This window comes from Pelecanus crispus, chromosome 7 (genome assembly GCF_030463565.1).
Source record: "Pelecanus crispus isolate bPelCri1 chromosome 7, bPelCri1.pri, whole genome shotgun sequence".
Classification (NCBI taxonomy): Eukaryota; Metazoa; Chordata; class Aves; order Pelecaniformes; family Pelecanidae; genus Pelecanus; species Pelecanus crispus.
In genome coordinates, this window is record NC_134649.1 from 20,805,656 (window position 1) to 20,820,611 (window position 14,956).

The following is a 14,956-nucleotide window of genomic DNA, read 5'->3' on the forward strand; positions in this document are numbered from 1 at the left end:
CATATTTTATTTCTTTCTTAGAAACTAGAAGCCAGGCAAAATGAACCTCATACTAGTTTTTAACACCAGTTCACACCTTCAGCTCTAAAACCTCAGCCTAGAAGTGACAAACATAAAGCCAAACAAAACCAGCTTTTCCTTGTCAATCTATAGTTGTTTCTAGTAGGCTTGCTTTCTGATTTTTAATTTATTAAATGGCAAAATAAATACAAACTTCTAACAACTAATATATTCAATGAAAAAAAATAACCTAGTCTATGCACATTTTTTGGTACCAATTTAACAACACTGGCTTAGAAATTAATATAGTTAAAATGATGCAACTTCCTAGCACAAAGACATTAGTTACATCAATCTCAAAGTGCTTACTTCCTCAATTTTGGATACAACCCCCTGAATAAAACACAGATGTTTGCAGTTTGGGTTACATGTAAACAGCACCTATACAAATAGGTGTTAATGAATCTCCAATTTGCCAACAATAAATTAAAACAATAACAAAGACTAATAAAGACTGTTTCTTCATATACCTCGGGTTTTTAAGTGCCCTGCTTTGGTGAAGCACCCTGTCATCATTCTGTAAAACTGTTGTATTTGGGTGCATGTAAGTCACTATAGAATTTCTTCTCTTTTTCATCCAAAAATTGTCCTGGCCTATCTCATCCTCTCAGTGGCCAGAATCAATTGTACTCAAATTGACAATGGCAGTTGGGTTAGTCTTCAGCCAAAGATGATGGCCAGAGCACAATTCTTACTGAACTATTGACTGCTAGGTTAATGAAATCAAGGTTATGATACGTAATGGCACTATGATTTTCTCTTCAATAACAGCAATAACAGAGTACTGCACACAGCTAACAATACCTGTCAGATATCTGCCATCAAATATTTATTGCTATTAACAAATATAAAAATTGTATTTAAAAATTTCCTTAAGACTCAATAACAATTTCCCTGACTGAAATAACAATGCACAAGTCTTAATCATTGTGCGGAATGTGAATTATTCTGCAGTAAAAGAATATCAGTAGAAACCCTACGTCCTGAGTGCAGTTGATATCACAAATAGACTGAAGTATCACTGAAATGCTTAACATATGAAAGCACTCCAACTGGTGCTTGTGCTGTGGCATTTCCCTGGGAATCTGGATCCCCAATTTTCTAAAATGCTCAGAAGGCATTTAATAACATCACCCAGCTGTTGGTGTAGTTTGAGAAGTGAGAAGCATCATACCAATGATTCAGACAAGAAGTCAAGGTCTGCTGTGACGGCTGCCTTTTTCACCAAGGATGAAAGTTTCCTCTGTCTCCTGCCCGTGGAATTCTCATTACTTTATGATATGCTGCTTCTCCTCTGATGAGTGGCTTTTCTTTGTGAAAGATCCTCACTGTCACTTTCACAGTTTCTCTGAAATAGAAAGGCCACAATGTTTCAGTCACATAAATGAGATACCATGCTCCCAAACATGATGTTCTAGTATTATTAGTGTATCATCTACTGAGAAAAGTAGAGCTAATAGAAATCTCACAGAGTTTCACTCCAGAAGGTCACATGCACTGCAGGGGTCCCCCACCCTCCATCACACAGCTGGTCACAAGCGCAGCAGCGCAGACTCTCTCCACGACCCCTCATTTCTCAGTCAGACAGCACAGTCACTGCTATGGTATCCAAACATAATCTGCAGCCCCCATGCTGCTCCTTTACACGATAAATGCGGCTAGCACGTAAAGGGTTTATAGAGTCACCATCTCTCCCTGCCCAACATTTCTGTCAAAGCAACACAACTTACAGCAGCATTAAAGACACACAAGCGATGCCACAGTCCCATCTGATTTCCCACTCAAAACCATTGCCACCCTGTTGGGCTGTGCATCCATATAAGGACAGCAAAAATCACTGCACAGTAAAATTAGTCCTTCTCTTTTTCCCCTTTGAGAAAGGTACCTACCAAACTTTCATCCTGTATTAGGACATTTTTCACCAGCGAACGAGATAAGTGGTTGCACAATGAGACAATACAGTAAGAAAGCTATGGAGAGAGGGAAGAATGAGAATTTGACCACACATATGCAGTGCAGACATATCCAAACACATTTCATTTATCTACTGCATATTACAATTTTACATTCAAGCTCTATCTTGCCCTCTGATCCCATCAGGCTTGGGAAGCCTTACATGAGAAGGATTAAAGGCTCACTGTCATACCTTCCATCGCCTTCTAGCATATTGCCTTTTGAAGTTTTCCATGTTAACAACAGATGCTTGCCGAACCAAAGCCTGTCGTTTGTCCACTGGCTGGAAGATAAGAGAGCAAATTTATTGCTTGGCTCCCTTTGGTGCATGATATACAAAAGATTCTTCATGTGCTCTGGAGCTGGCTGAAAAGAATGCTGTCTGGGGAAGCTGTGGATTCATACCAGTAAAAGCAGAAGAAAAATAATTAAATCTAGTCCACCCAGTGCCTGGACAGGACACCTCTGATTTCAAAAAAAATCCTAAAACTAGTGTACAGTCAGTGGTCGCACTTGGCCCTGTGCACAACATTGTTCTGAAAAGTTCCACTGCTGCCCCTCTCTAGCCACTCGACCTGGCACAAAAGGTGTATCACATGGCACAGAGTTTGCTCCAGCCTCCACTTCTGCCTTCTGCTTCATAATGATCCACATAAAAAAAACACATTAGGAAGTGTGGGAACAGCTTTTCTAGCCAAAGGACAGGATGAAGGACAGCCAAACAAAAGAGAGAGATAACTAAGGGGATGCTAGAGGGTGCTAAGGCAATGCTTTCACTTTGTAAAGTTGCTAAGGTGCTTCTCAGTGCACACCTGCAACATCTCCATTTTCTCTGGATTGAGCTCATATCAGCTGGCCTTTTCTTTATTCATGTCCCTCTTTCTGAAAGGCATTGGGAGAGCAACGAAAAGGTTCCACAGAAGCCTGACATAAAGGAGATGGAGCTGCTGTCAGTGCATCAACAGCGCTGCAGCACACTGCTGCTCAGGGGTTTTGCATGTGCTTGCTAGAAATCATGACAGAATAGGACTAAACACAGCATGATTACACTGTTAGGTCGCGTGCTACCTTCTAAATTTTCAGATGAAAGCTTGCGCATTTTGCCCTTTCCAGGGATATTTTAAAACCAAAGATACATTAGGGCCCTTTCCTAACTTCCAGCATGTGGGTCTTCATTTTATTCTAGCACATCTCTTGTGAATTGTGCTTTCACAGATTTTTCTTTTACCAGGCTGATTTAAACATCATAGGTTAAGTTTGAGGCAGTCATTTCAGATCTGAAGATGGAGAACATATGAATTCATCTGAATGTGAAATATTGAACAACTTCAGAGAGTGCTAGCTGTAGTCTACAACCCAAGTATTAAACTGGTACCAGAGAGTAGCTCTTTTCCTGTGTCTCACAAAGCTGGTTGATAAAACCCTGTCTGCTTATCAAAAATCTCAGGAAGGCTCAGGTAACCTGCCACTGTGAGTAATCTTCTGCAATTAGCCAGAGATTGACAGATCCCAAGCAAAATTAGAAGGTGGCCCAAGAAAAGTAAATCCGTGACCAGCTTTGGTCAACACTGGACTCACCAGGAATCACAGAATAGTTGAATTTGGAAGAGGCCTCTGGAGACCATCTAGTCCAAACCCCTGCTCAGGGAAGGGTCAGCTACTACAGCTTGCCCAGGGCCACGTCCCACTTGGGTTTCAAAGGATGGAGACTCCACAGCCCCTCTGGGCAACATGTTCCAGTGTTTGACTGCTCCTTTAGTAAACAAGTTTGTTTCCTTTTTTTAATGTTTAAATGGAATTTCTTCATTTCAATTTGTGCCCATTGCCTCTTGTCCTGTCACTGGATACCACTGAGGAGATCCTGGCTCTGTTTTCTTTACTCCATTCCACCACATATTTATACAGGTTAAGAAGATCACCCCCTAAGGCTTCTCTTTTTGACATTAAACAATCTCAGCTCTCTCTGCCTCTGCCCCTTTGACAGACGCTCCAATCCCTTAATCATTTTCACAGCATTCCATCAAACTCATTCCAGTATGTTTTGCTGATATCACCATAATAAAATGGGAAACAGTTAGCTGTCATTTAGTATTAGTGATGAGGAAACACGCTGCAGCATATCTGAAACAAACTCAGGCTTTGTCCTTTAACCACACCTAGAGTATGAGGGCACAAGACATTGATAACCTGGCAATAAATATATGAGGCAAGAACTGCAATACCTGAGTATGGGAAAACAGGAAGAAAAAAAAAAGAAGTGTGTGTGTGTGTGTGTGTGTGTGTGTATCAGAATTCAGACATGTGCCTAAAATTTTTGGATGCCAATCTTGTGTTAAGGAACGGATGTTCCACAAACCCTGACACAGTCTTTCTGAAAATGAAGCACCTGTCAACTCCAAAACCACATCAAAATTTGCATAGACCAGAAAACTGTATCTGACAGACTGAGGGGCAAAAATTCAAAAACGGATCTGGTAAAAGTGAAAAGAGAAAGGCCAGGAATCAACCCTTCAAAGATTATGGAGTTTATAGAGTGACAATTCCAGCAGTTCTGATCTGCATATGTAGGAGGTGGATAACCCAGAAATATTTTTACTGAACTGGACTGGAATGCAACCAAGCCAGACACCTGAAGAAGCAAGAGTACCAAAGGAGAACAGAAGACACATTGGTGAGGATTTAAATAGGGGTTTTTTCAGCAAAATAACTGATGATGTTTATGAGACAACAAATTCACTTTTCTCATCAAATGCTATAGGTATAGCATTTGTGCAGATATCTCAGTAGTAATTCAAGGAGCCAAGCTATCAGCTAGGCCTCTTTCTCATGTAGATATATACACCATTTGTATACAACAGAAATGGGACATTTAAGCATTAAGTATAATTTCCTCATGCTGCAAATGGTTAGCATGGTGCAACAAAACAGTGAGTAGAAATCAATTTGAAGTGGAAAAATGTCACTGGCTAAATGTCAGCTGTACAATCATCATGAAAAATTTCTGAGTGCCCTTTCAGCAGTAGAACCATCACTGAATCAAAACAGCTCTTTACAGTATTCCCAAATCTTAATAACTGCCTCTCAATTTCTAAGTAGCCTGCAAACCAGTCAGTGACTCCTTCAGCTCAGAGAGCACTAGCCTCAAGGACTGAGTCACAGCAATATTAACCTCACCCAAATACACTCAGGAACAGAGTGGCCTCATTTAATGTTCCTCCTCCTCGTGCCAGTGCATTTGTTCACAAAGAAAATCTACATGAACAGAGAATATGAGATCATGGCTGAGAGAAGGCAGACTCTCTTTCTGCAGATATTAACTCTCACTAAGCTTTAAGTTACTTTTTAAGAATTAAAACTCTTCCTCATAAAAAATCCTGTGTTCCAGTTCCCCTGAACAGTATCATGGGTCTTCCAGCTCAAAGGAACCTGCAGAAGTGACAACGGAAGCATTCTGAGAGAATAAAAAATTGACATAAGTAAAATTGTCAAGACTATTTGTCACAGTGGAGCCCAATTCTCCCCAACCATCAACACCAGCTTGCTAGGGACATCTGGCTATCTACACTACTTTGAAGCTTTTGAAAATTTTACAGCTTGTGCAAAGAAAGAGGCCACAGAGAACACATCCAGTTTCCATCCTCCACCGAGTACAGCAGTAACGATACCCCTATTGAATAACTGTTTTCAGAACCTTGAATTTTCACCAGCCTCTGCACATCTTTATGAGGATATGGCAGTGATGGGTCCCCTGTACTCTACACAAATTGGATGAGAGTATGCCCTTATCTTTTTATCTCAAAGTAGGAAACATTATTCCTATTAACGTTATGAACAAAACCAGTTCAATTTAGTTAGGTCTAACTTCTCTGGAAAAGGAGGAGAGATGCTGGGAGTGAAAGACATACTCTAATATATATATATAAGATCTACTCTAGATGGACTTGAGCAGTGACGCAGGGATGCCTGGCTACTATCTCACTGATTCTCATAGCTGTGTAACAGTCACCTTGCAGCAAATTCATACAGCTAAGCAAAGGGACTGTAAACTAGCTGCAGAACCTAGGCTGGCAACTGTTTTCAGTATACAGAAGCCTGACATCTCTTTTTCAGTCACTAACTACACCATCAGGGAACAACTGCATCCTGCATAAATAACTATTTATTATGTTCAAAAATGAGACGGGTACATCTGTGCATATTAATACAGTACAATCAAATTACTTCTTTGAAATGCAAGACAGCAGGGCATGATTCAAGTTTAGGCCAACTTTTCTTTTACTTTCTAAAACTTAAGAAAAAAAAATCTTCACAGCAAGAACACTAGTCTCAAATCCCACACCATAGATTAAATTAGTTGTAGCTTTGTCATCTTCTTTACAGTAGAAAGCAAACCAGATGTCTATGTTATCACTTATCACTTAAAAATTAATATTTGTGCTGTGAAATTACATACACAGTTATTTGATCAGTTCATTACAAGTTCCCAATTGTGTCTTTCGAACAGGATTTCTTTGGAATAGGACAGGAAACTTAGCTGAATTTTAAACTAAAGGATTAATCAACAGCTAACACCTTTGATGGTAAAAGATTTCACCCTGCATAACTGGCCTAAAAAATAATCTTAACTTTTCTTCATCACCAGCCATTTCACAAAGAACTTCCACAGTACTACCTAAATATTAATTACTACACCATTTACTTTACAGGACAGATTTAACCTTTGCAAATATTTCTCTCGTATGGTCTATAGAACTGCCTGCATGCAGCAGGTTTTCCTTCACAACTGTTTTCTTCATCCAACCAAAGACACTATCATGAGATTTTTTTATTAGTTTCCAGCCACCCAGCTTCTATTAAGTACAGACTGACCTACTCTTTATTCCAAGTTAATTACTTAGTAATCTTCAGGAACCGTATCATAGAATCATAGAATTCTTTGGGTTGGAAGGGACCTTTAGAGATCATCGAGCCTAACCCCCCCTGCAGTGAGCAGGGACATCTTTAACCAGTTCAGGTTGCTCAGAGCCCCGTCCAATCTGACCTTGATACCTGTAATACATGATGAAGTATGATACAGGCAATGCAAAAGGGTAGAAGTGTCCATACCACTGTGATAATCCAGTTCCTGTAAGTTCAGACACTGAACATGGGAAAAAAAAACTTCAACACTGCAAACCACTGTGAGTTTATGCTTTTGGTCAGCATCTCGTACAATACATCAGAATTTCTATTTTAGCTCTAGGTGATGTTTTTGTGTAGAATCTATGCACTGAAAACTTTTTAAACTGCTGTACATTGAAACAGGCAGCAAACCCTGCACCCAACCTGATCTTCAACATTACTGATTTGATTCTGCTACATCAAGATTCAAGCCTGCAAGGAATTCTTCACAGCGAGATCTATTCAACAGCTCCATTAGTGATTCATTAATATCTTTGTTGAAAACAAAGTTTCCATTCACACAGGCTTCATTTTCCAGTTGAAAACTACTCATTAAATCCTGTATCCACTTGAGTTCCTCAGAAAGTTCTTGACTGAGAGATTCATACTGACTCTGCAGATCAGCATATTTCCCGGTTATGCCTGTAAGACTAGTGCCTACAGTCTTGACATCATCTTGTAGATGTCTTTTCAGGGATTCAATTTTACGGTATTCATACTTCAGCTGAGACAGCTTGTGCCTCACACTTTCATTCTCTTCTTTATACCAAGCTTCTTTCTCATTATAAATGGAAACCAGAGCATCAATGTCCTCCTGCAAGGAATCATGGGATGCAGCCAAAGTGCTGAAACCCCGTTCCATAAGTGAAATGTCTTCTACTATTTGGGCAAAGCGCTCAAAGTTGATGTAGGTATTATTCGGAGGCATACTCGAATGGCACTTTATGGTGTACTCTCTCAGGCGTTTTGTCTTCAGCTGTGTGTTCTCAACCTTCTTGTTTTCTTGGACTTTTGTTTCTTCTTTCAGCTGGTGAGTCGTCAGACAGAGGAACCGATATTACTGAACGTTTACAATACAGTGCAGTAATTAAAAAAACTCTACACAAAGGATGCAGCCTGAACTTCCACAATGCTGGGAGATTCTTTGCTCCCACAGATTTTCCTTCATGCATTTGATTAAAAGAAAAAAAAAAAAAACAAACCAAACACACAAACCCAAAAATGAATGTGACAAGAGATGTGCATTCATTCCAATGTGATAAGTGTGAATAACAGGGCTGCAATTTATTTTCATGTGAATTTTTAGCAGTTAACAGTCTCAAAGCTATCAATATTTGTAAGAGGAAAAACAACAATCCTAAAAACACTCCAATTAATGTTTTGTGCAATGCAGAGCAAAAACTGAATTTCAAACATCCTCATTAGTCATGCTGAGATTAGCTAAATGTATTTTCAATAAAAGACTTATCCACATAAGCAAGCAATGTTTATGATGAAAAAATATATACAGACACACAAATCAACACGCTTGGTACAACAGTTATGTCTTGAGAGAAATTCTATTTTCCACATTGGCTGTAGTCAACTCTCAACTCAAGAAAGCACTAAACCCAAGATGTAGTATATGCGCATGCAAACAGAGAAAAATGCAAAGCACGGTCTAATGTAGGATACTGTAAGTGCAACAAATATCAAAGCTTTGTCACCGTCTTTTTGAAAGTTATGATAACAAAAGAAGTAATTTGCAGAAATACGAGGGTTTAGTCAGACCCAACCAATTTCTTTCCAGTGCATCTCTTTAAGATACCTAGGGTCTCTAAGCACTTAGAGGATACTTTTCCATTTAACACACCAATAAGAATGAGATTACTATCTCTGCTTTGCTCATGATAAAAAGTAAGATCTGTGCCTTTATTCAGTCTTACCGTTATCCACGGATGAGACAAAGCTTCCTGAATTGTAAGCCGTTTCCTAAAAAACAACAACACAAAACACCCCCCCAGGCTTGAATGAGAAATACCTTGTACACAAGTCCATTAACCCACACATCTCCCAGGCTTCATATGAAGCATTTATCAAGATAATGCCAGGACTAACTCTCAAATTTCAGGGTTATGTTTCTCCACAAGGCATACTGCTTGTGTGTAGTTTAGTAACTGTTCTAAGTTTCAGTAAGGAGCTGTCCTTACTCCACACCACTTTAATTCTGACTTGATCAAAATCTACCTGTATTTTTGTGTATCTTTCCATAAAAAAATGATAAAACATTACTGTGTTTTGTTCATCCTACATGCTTAGAAAATAAATCCTTTCTACACACCTTTAATAAGACTGTGTCTGAATCAAGGTATACAACATTAATTATATCAAACCTGTCCTTTGGCACACAATATTACATCACTGCAGAAGCTACCATTTTCTGAAAGCAACATTCCTGAGAGGAATACTTCAAACCTAATCAATCCTAACTTCCTTCTGTATTGTGGCAGTTCAGTGAACAGTTGCACCAGGGGAGGTTTAGATTGAATATTAGGAAAAATTTCTTCACTGAAAGCGTTGTCAAGCATTGGAACAGACTGCCCAGGGAAGTGGTTGAGTCCCCATCCCTGCAGGTATGTAAAAGATGTGTAGATGTGGTGCTTAGGGACATGGTTGAGTGGTGGAGTTGGCAGTGTTAGGTTTACGGTGGGACTCAATGATCATAAAGGTCTTTTCGAACCTAAATGATTCTATAGTTCTATAGCACATTAAGAGCACTGAGAATCAAAGGTAGAAACACAGCATTGCACAGGGACTGCCTCTGTAAATGGGACAAATACCAGTATGACTGAATCATAGAATCATAGAATGCTTTGGGTTGGAAGGGACCTTTAGAGGTCATCTAGCCCAACCCCCCTGCAGTAAGCAGAGACAGCTTTAACCAGATCAGGTTGCTCAGAGCCCCATCCAACCTGACCTGGAATGTTTCTAGGGATAGGGCCTCCACTACCTCCCTGGGCAACCTGTTCCAGTGCTTCACCACCCTCATTGTAAAAAATTTCTTCCTTATATCCAGTCTAAATCTACCCTCCTTTAGTTTAAAAGCATTGCCCCTTGTCCTGTCACAACAGGCCTTGCTAAAAAGATTCTCCCCATCCTTCCTGTACTTCCTGTACCCCGTTCAGTACTGAAAGGCTGCAATAAGGTCTCCCCGCAGCCTTCTCTTCTCCAGGCTGAACAACCCCAACTCTCTCAGCCTTTCCTTGTAGAAGAGGGGCTCCAGCCCTCAGATCATTTTTGTGGCCCTCCTCTGGACCCGCTCCAACAGCAGAGAAAGCTTTGCAGATTACTCATCAGGCTACGTTTCACCAGGTTTATCTTAGAGTCAAATGGATCTTTCTGCATTTTTACTTACCGTGTATCTTTCACCAGGAGTTTCCGAATAAAATCCTTTGCCAGGTCACTGGTATTGCTGAAAAATTCTTCATCAAATTCATAATTCACAGCTGTGATGTTGGCAAGTGTTTCTTGTTTAGTTTCTCCAAGGAAAGGTGATGCACCACTAAGCCTAGATAAGCCAGAAAGAAGAACCAATTGGAAAAATAAACAGCAGAAGTCCCCTAATGAAATTACAGTGACTGTGTAATATACTCTCAGGACATTTGTGGATCTCGTGTTGTAGCAGCCATGCCACGTGGGAAATAATAGGTCCAGCTTTGGCTCACTACACCTGTGGTTATGAGACTCATCTTGAAAGTCTCTAGTGCAGCACCAATGTGTGCACACAGATAGAAATGCACAGATTCTCCTCTCCTAAGTGTCTCATTAAAGTCATTGCTAACCAAACTAGAAAAAGCTTCAGCTGAGGAGAGTCTCTATCACTGTGAACCCACAAACACTACCAGGCAGAAGCTCCTATTGGCCTCAAGCAGATAAAATAGTGTTTCTACAGATTTTCTTTGGGTAGGAAGAGCCCTGCCCCTACTGCTTTTCTGTCTGCAAAGCTACTGACAAGTTCTCTGCACAGTGAGTTCAGCCAAGAGACCTTTCTCATCTGGAACCAAAATACAATGTGTGATCGGAAGTCAGGTGCATGGCCTAGGGACCAACTCTGCCAGAGAGGTAGGGCCATGCTGCTCATTAAAAGTAATCCACAAACAAAAGGACTTTGGCTGCAATAAAATCCAACTGTTTCTGAACAAAGCAAAATTTCATTCTGTTGGCACTCCGCTCCAACTGCAAGGATATAATGGAGACATTGTCATAATAAAATGCTATTCATTAATGTTTACTTAGACAGAAAAAGCTTTCATCCTGCTTTGCCTATCTCTCAGCTGTGACTGATGACCTTCATCTTTGATGACTGTTTACCTCTGCTCCATAAAACTCAGGTGTCAGAACAGATTCACTGCAGACTCCTCCTGCCCTGCCTTCCCTCCCCTCCCCAATCCACAGGGATGCTGACTTGCAAAGTCTGGTTTATGGGAAATGTTATTTATACCAAGGAAATTGATCTCATGCCTTTTTTAAAATCTTCTGGGCTATTATTATGCTTTTATATATATGCTTATATTATGTCTAGCTTCGATAGCATAGTTTCATCATGCAGCAGGCTCAAAACAGGACTGCAGCAAACTCCTGGGATCTAAATTGAGGTTCTGAATACTAAACTGATTGCTTACATGATCCTGCTCAACAGACCTTTTACCCTATCTGTATTGCCACTACCATGTTGACTGGGAACTTGAGGGTAAGCAGAAGGTTAGATGGAACTACCTGAGCCGTTCAGCCTAGTCCCCAGGTACCGTATGTGGTTTTATCCACAGAATAAACATTTGAGTGCATATTCTCTCCCTCTATAATCATACAATGACACCAAAGCAGCTGACACAGCAAGGCAGCGTGAGTGAGGTCCTCCAGTTATCTTTGATGCAATAAATTTCACCCCCATAAGCCACAGTCAATCTCACTTCTTAACAGGTTTTACATACTCCTCTTAAGCTTTTGTTCCATTTCTGCTAGCCCCAAAGAAGGCTACAAGCAGGCACCTTGCCACAGACCATGGGCATTGTTCCAAAACTAAAGCTTGGAAACCTGCCCTAGAGCCTTGGTTTCTTTTCTCTTTCCCAAAACTGTGCCATGAAGCAGTTGTAATTCCACCTTCTGGCCCTTCACTGGAAGCCAAAGCCAACACTGTTCTATTTTCATCTTGATTCTTCCCCCCTCCCCCCCCCCTCTTTGGGACTCAGTTTTGAGGTCTGTGAAATGGGAGGATTCTCAAATCCTAACACCTGCAAATTACTTTTGTCATATCCTGATTCAGTGCCTGTAAACATCTAACAGCAGACCTCAGAAATAGAGACTTCACCCTAAAAACCCAGTGAACCATTCCACTGGTTACTGAGTTAAGGACTTGAAGGCATTTTGATCTCTACACCTGATGATGGCATCCATTTGATTGCTGCCATGTTTGCTAAAGTAGGCAGTATCATTAAATACACCCCATTAATTCAGAATTCTTCAGAACAAAAGGCTTTAAAATTAACAGGCAATACTAGTTAAAGGCATACACATTTCTAGTACACAGCATACCACGCAAGCTGACCCCTCCCATCATAAAAAGCATGCTTTTTTTCTGATCATTTGCAGGGAGCCAATTTTCAACCTTAATTACTATGGCAATCATTACTAGCCAACCAGGTAAAACAGATCTCCTACACTGAATACAGTACAGAAACCCACTTCATTATTCTGCCCCAGGACAGAACTCTCAATGCAATAGAAAAACCTCAGGAGCACCACACCATCTGTGCATCACTCTAATCGCATGGTAAGTATTCCCACCTGCTTATCTTCAACTTCTAAGTTTTCCTCTCATCATTTATGAACACACATCAACAGCAGTTTACAAAGTTTATTGTCCTGTCAAGTACACATGTCGCTGAAGACCAGAGTGCTGATAAAAAGCAAGGGTCTGGACAGTATTTTAAACCCCTTTACCTGAGCTTGGGCTCCACCAGTATCCCTATCTTTTTCTGCACCACAGGACAGAAAGGAATTTGTTGCACTGAATCTGATTTCTCAGACCATAGCGCTTTTACAGCTTTTGGGGTCTAAGCCTTGGGTATAGCCCAAGAGTGGATTTAATTCCACTACATTTATTTTCCACACTGAAAAGACAACCCCTCCATTTCAAGCCTCCATACTTGTACTGAGCCCTGAGCTGTGTAGTGCAAATAAATCCCTCTAATACTGGAGTGCACCTTCTTTAATTCTGGCAGCAAGTTAGTCCTCTGAGTGTCATAAGGAATAGCAGAAGCCCAGGGTAGGAATGTTAGGGTGAGACATTTCCAAGCATACAGTATCCACCACGGACTTCTCCCCAGCAGTCACAGGAGCTTGACTTCAATGGAAGCAGTTAGGTCCAAGGATCCCTGACCACTTCTCTAATTCTCATATCAAACCAGAGGAAAGAATTCTTGAAGCAACAAGTGCTGTCCCTCCATTGCATGCACCCATTGTCACACAAGCAGTTTCACAAATTGTCATGCTCCATCTTAAAACTCTCTTGACTGCTTGTTCCCAGGATGTCCACAGAACCTCATTTCTTTGAGAGTTTGAGCTTGTTGTTGTAACTTGAGTAGTTACAATTTCCTACTTTTGTTTATTCATCACCAGTTGACACACTTTTCTTCTAAAAAGTATCTTCCCTCACCGCCCCCCATGCTTACTGACTGCAATGATATTCCCAACCAGCCTTTGCTTTACTAGCTTTAACAAGCCCTTTTTTCTCCTGCAAGATGAATTCTCAGTTCCCAGGTTCAACTTCTCTGCTCCTACCCCAGCTTAAATTCACCTTTTTAAATATGGGTGGCCATACTTATGCATAGGAATCTAGACTGCCACCTTTACAAGCAAATTAAAACTTACCCTGTTTTCACCTGAAATAACTCACCTTGTAAATAGTACGATTACACTTTCTGTTTCTATTCTCTCCACACACTGGTAGCTCATAGTCATTCTCTGAGCAACCAATATGCTCGGGCTTTTCCATCCTCTACCATTTGGAGCTGATGAGGTCCCATAAGAAGGAGAAATGCCGAGTGATGCTAGAGACATTTGTTCTTCATCTGCTCAGAATGCCCCTCCTCTTTTACCCCTTATTTTAAACTTGAAAAGTCTGCAGGATAACATTTACCCATTAGACAAGCCACTGCCCACCCTGTGTGTGCAGCTCCTTTCTTAAATGACTAAAGGGAAGAGCTGTTTCGTACTAGTGCAACAGAGCTTCAGGAACACTTCTACAGGAGTGAATCTATTGTACTCACAGTATGTAGGTGATGACTCCTATGCTCCTAAAAAACAAAGGAGATTAATTGCAGGGGTTCTACATGACCTGTATTCTTCTTAATGTACATAATATGAAAAAGTCAATAGTAGCTGCTATGCAGGCAGGAGAGCCATCGTGGCTTTAGAAAACTGCTAATATCCCTCAAAGAATGGTGCTTCAGGGAAAACATGAATTTTACATACAACTTCAAGTAATGTGTATCTTTGAAGTCTCTTTACATATTTCTACTTTAGCAGGTATTTACTACAGTACACATCAGAAATACAAAGAAACAGAAGCAAGGATGTTTTACTTGGGGTGACCTCTTTTGCCTCCCTTCTCAGCAGATCAGATTAGTACGCAGGTCTCCTCTGCATGCAGTGCTCTTATAAATAAAGCACTGCAGGAACGTGTTTTCTTTTAAGAGTGCTCCTCTGCAGTGGACAGTGGCAAACTTAACTCTATAACTGCCATTATTAACGTTTTTTGTTGTAATATTGCTGAAATTAAATGCTTATCTTTTAATTAAAAAGAATGTATAAAAAATGGAAAGACAGAAAGAACAAAGAATTATTAACTGCACTTAAGTTTTTTGTTTTGGTTTGGTTTTAATTTGTTGCAGTAGAATGGATTCTATTCAGAGCAAATTGGGAAAAAGTAATAGGAGAATAACCTGGGAAAAAAACGTTAAAA

General features: G+C 40.3%; 1 protein-coding gene across 1 annotated transcript in view; it reads right to left on the reverse strand.

The window, feature by feature from the left end:
• Positions 1 to 1,333: 1,333 nt before the first annotated feature.
• DAPK2 (death associated protein kinase 2) overlaps positions 1,334 to 14,956 on the reverse strand; it is a 50,028-nt gene continuing 36,405 nt past the window's right edge. Inside the window, exons 6-11 of the mRNA XM_075713800.1 lie at positions 14,262 to 14,288; positions 10,349 to 10,501; positions 8,880 to 8,925; positions 2,207 to 2,296; positions 1,950 to 2,030; positions 1,334 to 1,408 (exon numbers count right to left, since the gene is read on the reverse strand). Coding sequence (XP_075569915.1) covers positions 1,334 to 1,408; positions 1,950 to 2,030; positions 2,207 to 2,296; positions 8,880 to 8,925; positions 10,349 to 10,501; positions 14,262 to 14,288 — 472 coding nt within the window. The remainder of the gene's footprint in view (positions 1,409 to 1,949; positions 2,031 to 2,206; positions 2,297 to 8,879; positions 8,926 to 10,348; positions 10,502 to 14,261; positions 14,289 to 14,956) is intronic.